The sequence below is a fragment of the Haliotis asinina genome, chromosome 7 (genome assembly GCF_037392515.1).
Source record: "Haliotis asinina isolate JCU_RB_2024 chromosome 7, JCU_Hal_asi_v2, whole genome shotgun sequence".
Lineage (NCBI taxonomy): Eukaryota > Metazoa > Mollusca > Gastropoda > Lepetellida > Haliotidae > Haliotis > Haliotis asinina.
In genome coordinates, this window is record NC_090286.1 from 33,369,183 (window position 1) to 33,382,600 (window position 13,418).

A 13,418-nucleotide genomic window follows, 5' to 3' on the forward strand; every position below is an offset into this window, starting at 1 on the left:
ATGATTTATCAGCCTTCCAGTTCAACCTGACGGGTGCGCACAGTGAGTCATGAAAATTGTGTAGTGGGTGACGTTACCGTTGCAATACAGCATGGACAAATGGATTTGTTTGTGAACAAATGAGACAGTTTAATACTCTGCAGTATTGTCTGTCTTGGTGACTGGCTGAGATGTATCCGTCAAACGCAATCAAGACTCGGGATGAGCCTATTACAAATGGTTGATCACTCATGGCAAGGCATGTATGCATCATGGTGGATTAGAGAGAGAAAGACACGACCACATATGCTCCTAAGAGTGGCTATAGCTTGGAGCTCATCACCTAGGCCGCTAACTTCAGAATTACTCCAGACTTTCCATTTTGTTTACGGCCTCTTCTCGATGACTTTGCTTCTGACACTCTTCGTGACACTCACCACCAGATCTTTCTTTCTGCCAGTCTCCGAAACCATCTCCTCTTTCCTCTTCCTCCTGTTTGTCCTCTTTGCCAGTCTTTCCACCCTCTCCACTTCCTTCGCCCCTCTTTTCATTTTCTCCACTGTCCTCGCCGCACGTCTCATTTTCTCCACTGTACTCGCCTCCACTCCCCATTCTATGCATTGACTTCGCCAACACTCCCCTCCACTGTCCTTGACTCACCTCCCCCCAACTCTCATCCACTGTCTTCGCCCCACACTTTTCATCGTCTCCATTGTCTTTGTCTCACTCTCCTCATTTTCTCCGCCCCACTCTTCTCATTCTCTCCATTGTCCTTGCTCCGTTGTTCTTCTCCGTCATCGCCCCACTCTCCTCATCCTCTCCATTGTCTTCGTCCCACTCTCCTCATCCTCTTCATTATCATCGTCCCATTCTCATCATCTTTTCCACTGCCTATACCTCTCTCCTGCCCTTCTCTCTTACAATCGCCTGTCTCCTCGTCGCATCCCTTATCCTTGCCTTACATAAGGTAACTTTATAAATCCACAGATACCATAGGGGTAGCCGAGTGGTTAAAACGTTCGCTCGTCGCCCAAAAGACCCCGGTTTAGATTCAGAACATAGTCATTGTGATATGATATTGCTGGAATATTGCTAAAATCAATCACTCCTTTCTCATCTTAAGTCTTGTCTATCGACGTCCCCTTTCTTCTTGCCTCTTTCCTCCTCGTTTTCTCTCTTGTCCTCGCCTCTCCCCTCCATTTTTCTCTCATTGTATATAATACAATGTCCCCCCCCCCCCCTCCTTTGTACTTTCGTTTCTCCCAGTTTTGTCTTTCGAAACACGCATCTTCCCGCCATTGCCTTTCCAGTACTTGCCGGTCTCCTCCCTTTTCTTGTCGCCCCGTCTTCTCTTTTGATACACATGCTCCCGCATCATTGTCCCCTCATCTTCCTCCTTTGTAATAACCCTCGTGGGATAGTTGTATCTAGAACAACAAATCAGGTTACGTTACAGACCAATGCCATTTATAACTGTGTGAAATAACAGCGTTATTCACCCTTATCATCGAGAGTGTGACAAATTGGCAGAAGGCGGCGTTTGTTTCCTCATAAATAAGTCTGAGCAGATAGGTTGTCTTATCATGAACCATTTAAACTCCCTACCTGACATGAGGATATTGCTATATATGTGTCTGCCTTGCGTCACAGGTGATTTGTAACACTTCTGTCATGTGATACAAGCGTGTTGTACAAATGTTCAGTTTACCAAAGTTAGGTGTAGAATTTAGAATGACGAATATACGATACTGACCCATTAATCAGCGGCCATGCTGTTTTTTCTGAAACAAAGCTGTCAGTCGTCATTGTCGGTATCTTACACCCCGGCTTAATCTGTCAAGGTCTGGTCAAATCAAACGGATATTCTAGTTATGTGATTAGAATCGAACCTATTTCAAGATCACGGTGAAAGGGCTGTTTTGTGAGTCTGCAATTCAAGGCATCATAACGGGACTTGCATATACACACCTACAGACTGATAACCTGTTGGAGGCGCCGAATGAGATGGTTTAGGCCGCATTCAGCAACCTAAACCAATCGAACCCGGGTCTTCGAACTAACGAGCTAACGCTTTAACCACTAAGATACTCCAACTATGTAAAGCATGAAACCTGACAAAGTGATGTAAAGTATATAAAATGGCATACTGATGAAACGGATGAAAAATGACAAAGTGATGTAAAAGGTGAAACATGAAAAAGTGATGTAACGGGTGAAACATGACAAAGTGATGTAAAAAGTGAAACATGAAAAAGTAATATAACGGGTGAAGCATGACATGGACTGATGAATCCTTACAAAGTGATGTGAAGGATGAAACATGACAGAAGGATGTAAAGGATGAAACATGACAGAAGGATGTAAAGGATGAAACATGACAGAAGGATGTAAAGGAAAATATGTGACAAAATTATTGAAAGCATGAAAAATGACAAACGGATGAACAGGATGGATGTGGTATAGCTTAGTGGTTAAAGCGTTAGCTCGTCAGAAGGAAAGTGATGTAAAGGATGGAACATGATAAAATTACGTAAAGGATGAAACATTACAAAGTAATATAGAGGCTGAAGTTTGAGGAAGTGATGTAACGGGTGAAACATGACAAAGTGATGTAACGGGTGAAACATGACAAAGTGATGTAACGGGTGAAACATGACAAATTGATGTAACGGGTGAAACATGACAAAGTGATGTGTGAAACATGACATGGAATATGATCGAGTTCCGGATGGATCGTGGCAGTTCCTGTTATATATATACTTTTAGCAATGTGTGTGTGTGTGTGTGTGTGTGTGTGTGTGTGTGTGTGTGTGTGTGTGTGTGTGTGTATGTGTGTATCACACAGTGAAATACACATAGGTGTGTGTGTATATTTAGTTTTACGCAATATTCCAGCTATATGGCGGGGATCTGTAAATAATCGAGACAATCCAGTGATTAACAGCATGAACATCGATCTGCGCAACTGGGAACCGATGACACGTGTCAACCAAGCCAGCGAGCTGACCCCCTGGGCCCTTTAGTCGCCTCTTACGAAAAGCGCAGTCGCCTTTTATGGCAAGAATGGGATGCTGAAGGCCTATTCTACCCCGGACCGTCACGGGTATAAAGCAACAAGTCCGTCACAGAAGATTCATAGGGAATTAAACAATTAATGATGTAAACATGACGAAGTGATACTAAGGATGAAACATGACAAAGGTATGTAAAGGATGAAACATGACGAAGTGATGCAAAGGATGAAACATGACGAAGTGATACTAAGGATGAAACATGACGAAGTGATACTAAGGATGAAACATGACGAAGTGATGCAAAGGATGAAACATGACGAAGTGATACTAAGGATGAAACATGACGAAGTGATACTAAGGATGAAACATGACGAAGTGATACTAAGGATGAAACATGACGAAGTGATACTAAGGATGAAACATGACGAAGTGATACTAAGGATGAAACATGACGAAGTGATACTAAGGATGAAACATGACGAAGTGATGCAAAGGATGAAACATGACGAAGTGATACTAAGGATGAAACATGACGAAGTGATACTAAGGATGAAACATGACGAAGTGATACTAAGGATGAAACATGACGAAGTGATACTAAGGATGAAACATGACGAAGTGATACTAAGGATGAAACATGACGAAGTGATACTAAGGATGAAACATGACGAAGTGATGCAAAGGATGAAACATGACGAAGTGATACTAAGGATGAAACATGACGAAGTGATACTAAGGATGAAACATGACAAAGGTATGTAAAGGATGAAACATGACGAAGTGATACTAAGGATGAAACATGACGAAGTGATACTAAGGATGAAACATGACGAAGTGATACTAAGGATGAAACATGACGAAGTGATACTAAGGATGAAACATGACGAAGTGATACTAAGGATGAAACATGACGAAGTGATACTAAGGATGAAACATGACAAAGGTATGTAAAGGATGAAACATGACGAAGTGATACTAAGGATGAAACATGACGAAGTGATACTAAGGATGAAACATGACGAAGTGATACTAAGGATGAAACATGACGAAGTGATACTAAGGATGAAACATGACGAAGTGATACTAAGGATGAAACATGACGAAGTGATACTAAGGATGAAACATGACGAAGTGATACTAAGGATGAAACATGACGAAGTGATACTAAGGATGAAACATGACGAAGTGATACTAAGGATGAAACATGACGAAGTGATACTAAGGATGAAACATGACGAAGTGATACTAAGGATGAAACATGACGAAGTGATACTAAGGATGAAACATGACGAAGTGATACTAAGGATGAAACATGACGAAGTGATACTAAGGATGAAACATGACGAAGTGATACTAAGGATGAAACATGACGAAGTGATACTAAGGATGAAACATGACGAAGTGATACTAAGGATGAAACATGACGAAGTGATACTAAGGATGAAACATGACGAAGTGATACTAAGGATGAAACATGACGAAGTGATGCAAAGGATGAAGTCTGACAAAATGATGTAATGGTTTTCCAGTAGCTGCAAAACGATAAGTGATGGATGATTGTAGACCAAGATACACGTGTTAAGTGCAATGACAAATCCATACGCCCGTTAAATGGGATTTTAAACTGGGTCTTTTCGACGTCTATAGGTCAAGTTACTGGTCATCACTCTGTCATGATAGACGTTTTTGACGACATTCGCTAACGTACCTTCCTCTGGAAAGTGCCCCCTCCATCTACCTTTATTTCACTTCGCTGAGATTCGTTTGACTCCAAACTGGATTGGACGGTTGTTGTTTGCGGCTCGTATTACGACACAGTATAAGGTAGATAGCCACTGGGTCAAGGGTATGTATCATAATGGATATTGCATTCATATCATACATTTGACAATGGTAATATATTTTTATTGTTATGCAAAGATGTCATAATTTTATCGCCAGCACCTGCATTATTTTTAAGTATACGATGACTGATTGTCGTTTTCCTTAAGCAAAGTTTCTTCCGCAGAAAATCTAAAGTCTACAATGCACCCAAGATCCATTTTGTAGTGTCTCGGCGTGTAGAGCCTTTACGTGCATTTCCTTGAAATATCTCACGTTAAAGACGTGTCTAAATAATGACGTTATCTAAATATTAATGATTTCGAGAAAAATGCTTTGCATTAACCTCTTCAGATACAAATAGCAATAGCAAGTAATTATATATATGGCTGTATCGGTGTTTTGTAATATGATACGTCTCCATGACAAGTCAGACTTTCTCTTCATATTTTAAAGTGATCAAAACTGGCCCACATTGATTTCTTATCATTCGCCAAACTACATAAAACTCGTGTACAGTGCATTTTTACTGATTAAATCGATCTACTGACCACTCATGTCACTATTGGAATAGTAAATTTAAATTGAAAAGAAAGACGCCTGGCCTTAGATAATTTGAAACATGCGATAGGGTAATAATTCGTTCCGTTTCTTATTTCCTTATCTTATGTAACCAAGAATCTCTCTGTCTACCTCTCAGCTGATACTGATGGCGAGGAACTTCGTGATTTGAATGACATTTTGGACAGCCATTTAACCTAGCAATTACGTGATCAGTCGCGTAGAAAGCACATTTTTTCGTGTAAGTCCTATAGGTTGCAAATCTTTATATTTGGATAGTATTGAGGGTTTGCACAACCTTTTTCACAACAATCATACGCAAGCCCGGGCTTTTTCATAATGGTATCTACGCCTCTAGTGATGACATTTCCCTCGACACGTGTATTACAAGAATATTGAGTTTAAGCGCATCCTGTATAAAGAAAGGTTGTAGGGAAGGCATGAAAAACATCCGACAATGGAAGAAAGACGTGTAACTTGTCTAACGATCGCAGTATGCTCTGAACGAAAGCTAATCTCTCCGCCGGGCTTGTCACTCCCGCGATAAACAGCCGAACAAATCATTGCTTTCTTTCAACTGAGAAACCACGTCAGATATTTGTCATCAGTAAATTTACATGAGAATTAACTAAACATGCATTGGCTACAACCAACCCGACCCTTTTCTGTGCACACCAAACGTTTGTCAAAGAGTGTCGCTCAGTCAGTTTTATAGTTCCCCACAACGTGAGACGATGTGTTCCCCATGGGTGTCGTTACCTTATATCTTCACCCTGGTGTTTCTTCTCCCCCACCCCGGGGCTCTGGGGTGCGACCCAAGCTTTCAGATGTCAGTTCAGGATAAAGTGACGTACTCTAAGATTGTAGCACAGGGCTCCATTGTTAAACACTATCCCGTCACGTCAAATCCGGGACATTTCGTAGCAGAGCTGAAGATTCAGTGTGTATTCAAAGACATGGGAACGAGGCTACCTGGAGCTCTGAATATTACCAATGGCGGTACGTTTTTTTCATTGTTTTTATCGTTCTACGCCGAGTTCTGGTGGGTGACCATCAGTGATAGACCCGAGGCGTTTTTTGTCAAACAGTCACAGAGCTTGACATACCCACGAATTTGTTTTCGCAAACGTTTACACAAAGAAAAAAAATGCTGAACTGTCTTAACAACGCTTTTAATAAAACTTCACCATGTAGGCATATAGGTACAAGTCGGCGTGGACAATGTACCTCTCACCACTTACCCTTCACCCTCTCCACCCAGCACATGATATTCCTTCGGTGTAATTGAGCGGTTATTCACCTTAAATGTAGCGAACAGAATCGTTTTTATAAAATTGATGTTAAATGTATTTAGTGACGAAACATTGTATTTATCCTAAAAAAATTATGATTGATATCTCAGTCAGTGAAGTGACACGATGGTTTTGGTGTTCTTTGCAATCATTAAAACAATGACGCTTTTTCACATAATAACATAACATGACAAGAAAACATAATGATTGTGCTTTCCTAACAAAATTAAAAAATAAACATTTTGTCGTGTCGGTCGATAAGGTGAACATGTTTTTTGACTGCATGTCGTCAGTCCCAAACGGCGTGGTCTCGTGAAGATCCGGCTTAGAATTGATCTTCAGTAGCCCATGCTTGTCGTAAGAGGCGACTTACAGGATCAGGTTGTCAGGCTCCCTGACTAGGTTGACACATGTCATGGGTTCCCAATTGCGTTAATCGATGCTCATGCTGTTGATCACTGGACAGTCTGGTCCAGATTCGATTAATTACAGTTTGCTCCCATACAGCTGAAATATTGCTGGGGGCGGCGTTAAAGAACCATCCAACCAACTCTCTGTATTTCTTAAAGTTAACATTGCAAGCGATGCTTATTTGATATAATTACTAACTCTGCTATGCTGGGTGGCTGAGTAACCTCCATTGACATTTGTTTCAGGGCCTAATCCTGGGAAATGTTTTGATTCTTTGTTGACGATTGGAGAGGATTATGTTGTATTTCTTCGCATCCCAGGGACGCAGTATGAAGCTCACACTTTGGAGGTCAAGGTCAAGGACACCGCCTATAATGACGTTACGTCAGCGTGTGGAATGAAGGCTACAGACCTGTATCCTGAAGGTTTCTCATTCTTGTTAATGTTATTTTTAGGAGCTCGGGGTGTTTGTAGTCCAGAACTGTTTGAACATATGTCAGCGGGTAACGGTTTTGTGCGGTTCCCATTTTAAATTAATTTTTACAGAATCCACCGATAAGCCAGACAGTTTATTCCACTTACGCAGAACGATGTTCTTACCGTACGTTTTCAGTGTTTGACTCTACAGATACTGTTCGGATGGCAATCTCGCTCTTAATTTTGTTTCTGGTTTTGTTTCTCATCATAATCTTTAAATTCAACACCCGATTAGTTTTGGTGTTTAGACTGCGTTAAAATCATAACATGACACATGGATTTATGACTGGAGGCCGACTAGAGGCCAAATTTGGGGCCAAGTCGGCAGCAAATGTCTATAACAATCCTGACATATGAATCAAAGAAATAATAAAAAAAATTCATGGTCTCTTGGTATTAACTATTGTTATGGCTTTACGGCGGCATTTCTGCAATAAGACTAATATAGGAGGAAAAACTATAATGTCTTTTTTATAAGATTAATAGTGCAGTGATTGCAAAAATTAAAGGATAATGTTAAAGATTTGCCCTCGTTCTGATATACCCTTACAACATACAGATCAGTTACTGTTCCTGTCCTACACATCCAAGAACAGTAACAAAATCATTGCCACTATTTTCTAGGTCTCACGGAAGCCACGGCATCTCACAAGTGCCCGGACATCAAGAGTGTGCCATGTCCCACCACGACGCCATATGTCGCAACACATCGAACCAAACATCCCCCACCACGTAAGTGACATACGTCCACATGTATTTAGTGCTACACTGAAGCCACATTAACTCTATATGCCTAAAAGGCAGCAAGAGTTGCACGATCCCCTGGGAGTTGAGACTGAAAATACCATCTTCATTCGTGATGGACATCCAATGATCGAGTGAAAAACAAAGCTCCTCTGAGCAGCTGAACTGGATATTGTCATAATAATGAGCCGCTAGTCGCGAACACGTGGTAGTTAAGATGGAGACTACGGTACCACGTGTAATCTGGAACCTTTCATTTCCAGCAGTAACGACATTTCCAATTCCAAGAAGCATCGAATGGCAGCACAATGTAGTATAAAAAGTAAAAAGTGTCACGTTTTCCACCATGTTTATTGAAACGAATGGTTCTTGAAAAAACGGGGTACCCTATTGTCTCTTGTTCACAGATGAGTACAATCATCCACGTATAGGTGTTCAGTCTGCCTGTTTCGTAGAGTGTTTGTTGTAATTTACAAACAACCCTGTGCTTCTTTTCTAAAAAGCCACACACAGATAACGGTGACGGTAGGGATAAACAGTGACAAACTGATAATGGGGATGAATAGGGATCAACTGATGATAATGAATAATAGTGATAAACTGGTGATAACGAATGAATGGTGGTGAACTGGTGATAAACGGATGAATAGTGGTGAACTGGTTATACCGGACAAATACTAGGAGTGAGAAAATGATGATATGGAGTAAATAGTGACAAATGGATGATGGGGATGAACAGTGACAAACTGATAACAGGAATGAACAGTGACAAACTAATGTTACAAACCTCCAGTGACGTCACTCTATTGCTCTCGGGTGGGGGTGGGGGGTGGGGGGGGGGGGGGGGGGGGATGAGTACACTTTTTTTCACAACATCACTCATATCTGATACAATCTCGCTTGTTTTGAAGATTGTCACAACTTTTTCTTGCCGTCACTAAATATGATCGTAAAATATGACATTGATGACAACCAAAGACGGCGGTTTTATTCCCTTGGCTACGAAGTGTGAAGAATGAGGTGTTAACCGTGTGTTTTGCAAGATGGGATTAGTGCGGGCATGGTTAGAGCGTCTGCTGCCAGTCTCATCCCAGTTGATTTCGTCAGTGAATGCCAGATATTGAAATTATTTCTATAGTATATACAGTCAGGCCGCTGTTAGTCCGGACCTCGATAATCCGATTCCTACGATATCCGAACAATAACTAGCTGTAACCAATCTTGTTTACTATGTAAACTCATAATGGTGTTCATAATTTTATTAGGGATAAATAGTGACAACTTGATGATATGGGATTAATGGGGACACACTGACGATATGGGATGAAGGATTACAGAGTGCTCATATAGATGAAACAGTGATGGTAGTGTTGAATTGTGAGAAATTAATGGTATAGACGTTGAAACACACGGCGGGTGATGCAGCGTTTCTGAGAGAGAGTGTGTAAATGTGTGTGTGTGTGTGTGTGTGTATGTGTGTATGTGTGTGTGTGTGTGTGTGTGTGTGTGTGTGTGTGTGTGTGTGTGTGTGTGAATACACCTTGATGAGATGGTACCAGGTAGAAGGGACGAAGTAACCACAGCCTGTCTTAAATAAGCCTGAATTTGTGGTGGGAGCAATGAAAGTTAATCATTTTATTATATCGATGACAAATGTGTAAATGACTTTCCTGTCACATTTCCAGGTAAAACAACAACGGCATCGTCAGTTCACAGAAGCACCAAACATTCGACGCTAGTTAGTCCAAAAGTAACAAAACATGTTACTATGAAGACAGTGACCACCTCAACTACGAGAAGTAATGGTTCTCGAAACACCGGGCCGTTAAACGTACAAACTGTGATTCTGTTGTTTATGTTTGTGTTTATCTGTTCTCGTGTGTAAATAGGTACAATAAGGAGATACAGAGACGGTCGATCCCAAGCGAAGGGATCACTGTAATTAATGCTCACAATGTCAGTTGTAACGTATTACCGAATGTGTTTCTCGGAATACGACAATGGACATATTTTGAGCAATGAAAGTCTACCACAGTACCTAATCCACGTCTTCCAATAGGCATCACATATCGTTAGTGTACTGTATTAGAGACAAGTCGTTTCCTTCCTTACTTTACAAGGGAGATAAGTGGTTTCAGGGTACTGAGGATCGTTGCTCTAGAGCTGCCTCCCTTCATCTTTCTTTGGTGGTCGTCGGTTTGAATCCCAGATTTCCCCCTATTCTTGTCCTGTGGTAAATTCAAGCGACTTCTTAGAGTTTGTACTATGTTGCAACGCTGAGCTGACAGGACATGATACTGTCAAAGTGGTATAACTCACATACTTCTTTCATTTCGAGGATGACTAAGACAGGATTTTGTAATGCCATGTTTTAAGACGGGTACATGATTGCCATTACGTTTGTATTGTAAAGGTTTCTGCATTGTAGAGCGTTTTCTGATAACACCGAAGACCGGTTAAGATTCCTCACACATGTACAGTGTTTGAAACCCATTTCTCGTGTCCCCAGCAGTATAACTGATGGAGTATTGCTAAAAGCGGCGTAAAACTAGAGTCATTCACTATTACAAGGGCAGGCAGATGAGGAGGTAGAATAGCGTAATTGGTGATTGTGGGGTTGAAATTGAAACCGACATCAAGGCATAGACATTCTCTTTGCAGAGATGTGACTGCTGGGCACTCTAGAAATCAACCATTGTGTGTTCCAATTCCGATTTCCCACGATTCTGTTTCAGGTTTCCCTGCACCAAACCAACCCGTGAAGATCCGGGTAGAATAGGTCTTCAGCAACCCATGCTTGCCACAAAAGGCGACTATGCTAAGAAACGATTAATGGGATCCGGTGGTCACGCCCGCTGACTTGGTTGACACGTCATCGGTTCCCATTTGAACGGATCGATGCTCATTCTGTTGATCATTGGATTCAATTATTTACAGACCGCCGCTATATGGCTGGAATATTGCCCAGTGCGGCGTAAAAGTAAACTCACCCACTCACTCACTCTGCATCAAACCCATGCTCATGGGTTCCACCAAAATCAATACTCCGTGAGATCTGCATGCCTTCGGGGTTTCCTCCCTCATTAAGCTGATACACCGTCATGTAATTTGGAATGCTGATCAAAACGGTATTTTACCCAACAGAGTCAAAACACTTTGTTGACGCTAAGCGTCGGTCCTATCGTTTGCAAGAGGGAAGTGTGAGAGCAGTTTTTTTTTCAGAGGCAGAAATGTGGTTGACTATGTGGTTACATGGCGGAGGACGTGACACACATGACTTACCACTTGAAGGAAGTTTATTCCTTGTAAATGCAGTATATATCGTATAGCACTGTGTAATGATTGTCAACTATTACGTAACACGTACAACATCTTGCCAACAAAGAAAAGAATATTAATAGTCTGTCCTTTGTTTGTCGTTTATCGCTGTTTTAAAACTGATTCTTTGACGATCTACAGAATTGCTATACGATGACTTGCCAACCTGACCACTCGATCCCGTTCGCCTTCTCTTACGAGGAGCATTGGTTATTGAAGACCAATTCTGACACAGACCTTCACGGGCCTGTTGTAAATAATTGTGTCTGAACCAGACAATCCAGTACCCAATTCCGATACTATGACTTGTTAGACAAGTCAGCCAACCTGACCACTCAATCCCGTTAGCGTTCTCTTACGAGGAGCATTGGTCACTGAAGACCAATTCTGACACAGACCTGCACGGGTCTGTTGTAAATAATTGTGTCTGAATTAGACAATCCAGTACACAATTCCGATACTATGACTGGATTTGTTGTAATTAACTCAGCCTGAACCAGACAATCTAGCGAATGATACGATGTGTTAGACAAGTCCTCTTACGACAAGCATTCGAAACTTAACTGATCACACACCAAAAGCCAATTTGTAAAAACAATTGTCTTTTGTTCGTTCAAGTTTTGTTCCGAAAACAAGAACTAGGTTGCGTAATTTATAAAGATTGTAATATTGAAATATCTTTGCACAGATGTCATCTAGCTGAAATGCACTCAAATTTGGTAATACTCTGTCATCGTTTGTCGTCTGGGAAGGGGATAAAATGTCATGTTGCAGTGCAATGTTAAGGAAAAAGAAACAGTCCTGGGTCAAAACCAAACAAGGACCTGGACGGCGAGGAGAAGGCTGTTGGCTTGAATGGACATAAGACATGCAGATATACATGCAGACACTCAAATACAAACACACAATATGCAACATATCCAAGCTATGTGGTCAGTAAAAATCTTGACCAATATCCAGTGGTTGACATAATGGGCATAGATCATACGATGACATGAACCAAGAAGATCCACAAGATGCCGTTAGTGACCTTTTATGACAAAAATGGATTGCTGAAGATCAGGTCTTCACTCTGTAACGTAAACTTGACACTTCTAACAGCAGAGATTTTTTTAAGAATGTGGAAAAAAGATTTTCCTATGTTCTTCCAACACACAAAATATTCATTTAAAACTAACTTGTTTGAGTGGCATTCTAGAAGTATAGAGGTATAGAGGTTGGTATAGAGAGGACACAACTTTATGGGTGATCATCTCCTTTACTTAAACAACTGAGACGTTTCGGTATATGTTCGTAAACCGTTTTCAAGCATATGCCACAGCAGAAATCCAACTTGGCTTCTGCCTAATTTACTTCCTTTCACCACTCATCTCATTTTGTTTTATCATCATCACGTCACTGTAGCCCATCATGATGCTTTGCTTCCCCACATTTTATATTGTTATTGTATTATCTTACCTTGTATACAAGTTGGTGTACCCCAGCATCCCCCCATATGCTTCAACCCGGTATAAGAAACTTTGCCGAAACATCACAATTGTTAGAATAAAGAAGTTGATCATCCATAAAGTTGTGCCATGTCATTTAAAAGTGACCATAATACCAGAAGATTCTGTCAGTAGAAACATCTGTTCTTTAATGTAAGTGTGTAGAGGAATTGCGAACCACATCCTAACACGACTGAAACAATTCCTGGCTACCAATGGTAAATATTGAGTACATTTTAATATTAAAAGTTCACAGGTCGTCGTCAAGGGGAGACGTGTGTCAGGGATAGTTTCCAACTGTGATATATCGTAAG

The 13,418-nt window shown here is 41.0% G+C and overlaps 1 protein-coding gene across 1 annotated transcript; it reads left to right on the top strand.

The window, feature by feature from the left end:
- Nucleotides 1–6,109: 6,109 nt before the first annotated feature.
- Nucleotides 6,110–8,295, top strand: LOC137291957 (uncharacterized). The gene is made up of 3 exons (XM_067823512.1): nucleotides 6,110–6,374; nucleotides 7,324–7,503; nucleotides 8,180–8,295. Exons 1-3 carry the CDS (start codon nucleotides 6,110–6,112, stop codon nucleotides 8,293–8,295), a joined length of 561 nt encoding a protein of 186 aa, XP_067679613.1.
- Nucleotides 8,296–13,418: the final 5,123 nt, after the last annotated feature.

What these genes read in the sequence shown, in the direction of transcription:
- LOC137291957 (XM_067823512.1), top strand. Translation starts at nt 6,110, where the DNA reads ATGTGTTCCCCATGGGTGTCGTTACCTTATATCTTCACCCTGGTGTTT. An exon ending in TCTGAATATTACCAATGGCG is followed by an intron (nt 6,375 to 7,323) that starts GTACGTTTTTTT and finishes CATTTGTTTCAG; the next exon opens with GGCCTAATCCTGGGAAATGT. An exon ending in TACAGACCTGTATCCTGAAG is followed by an intron (nt 7,504 to 8,179) that starts GTTTCTCATTCT and finishes ACTATTTTCTAG; the next exon opens with GTCTCACGGAAGCCACGGCA.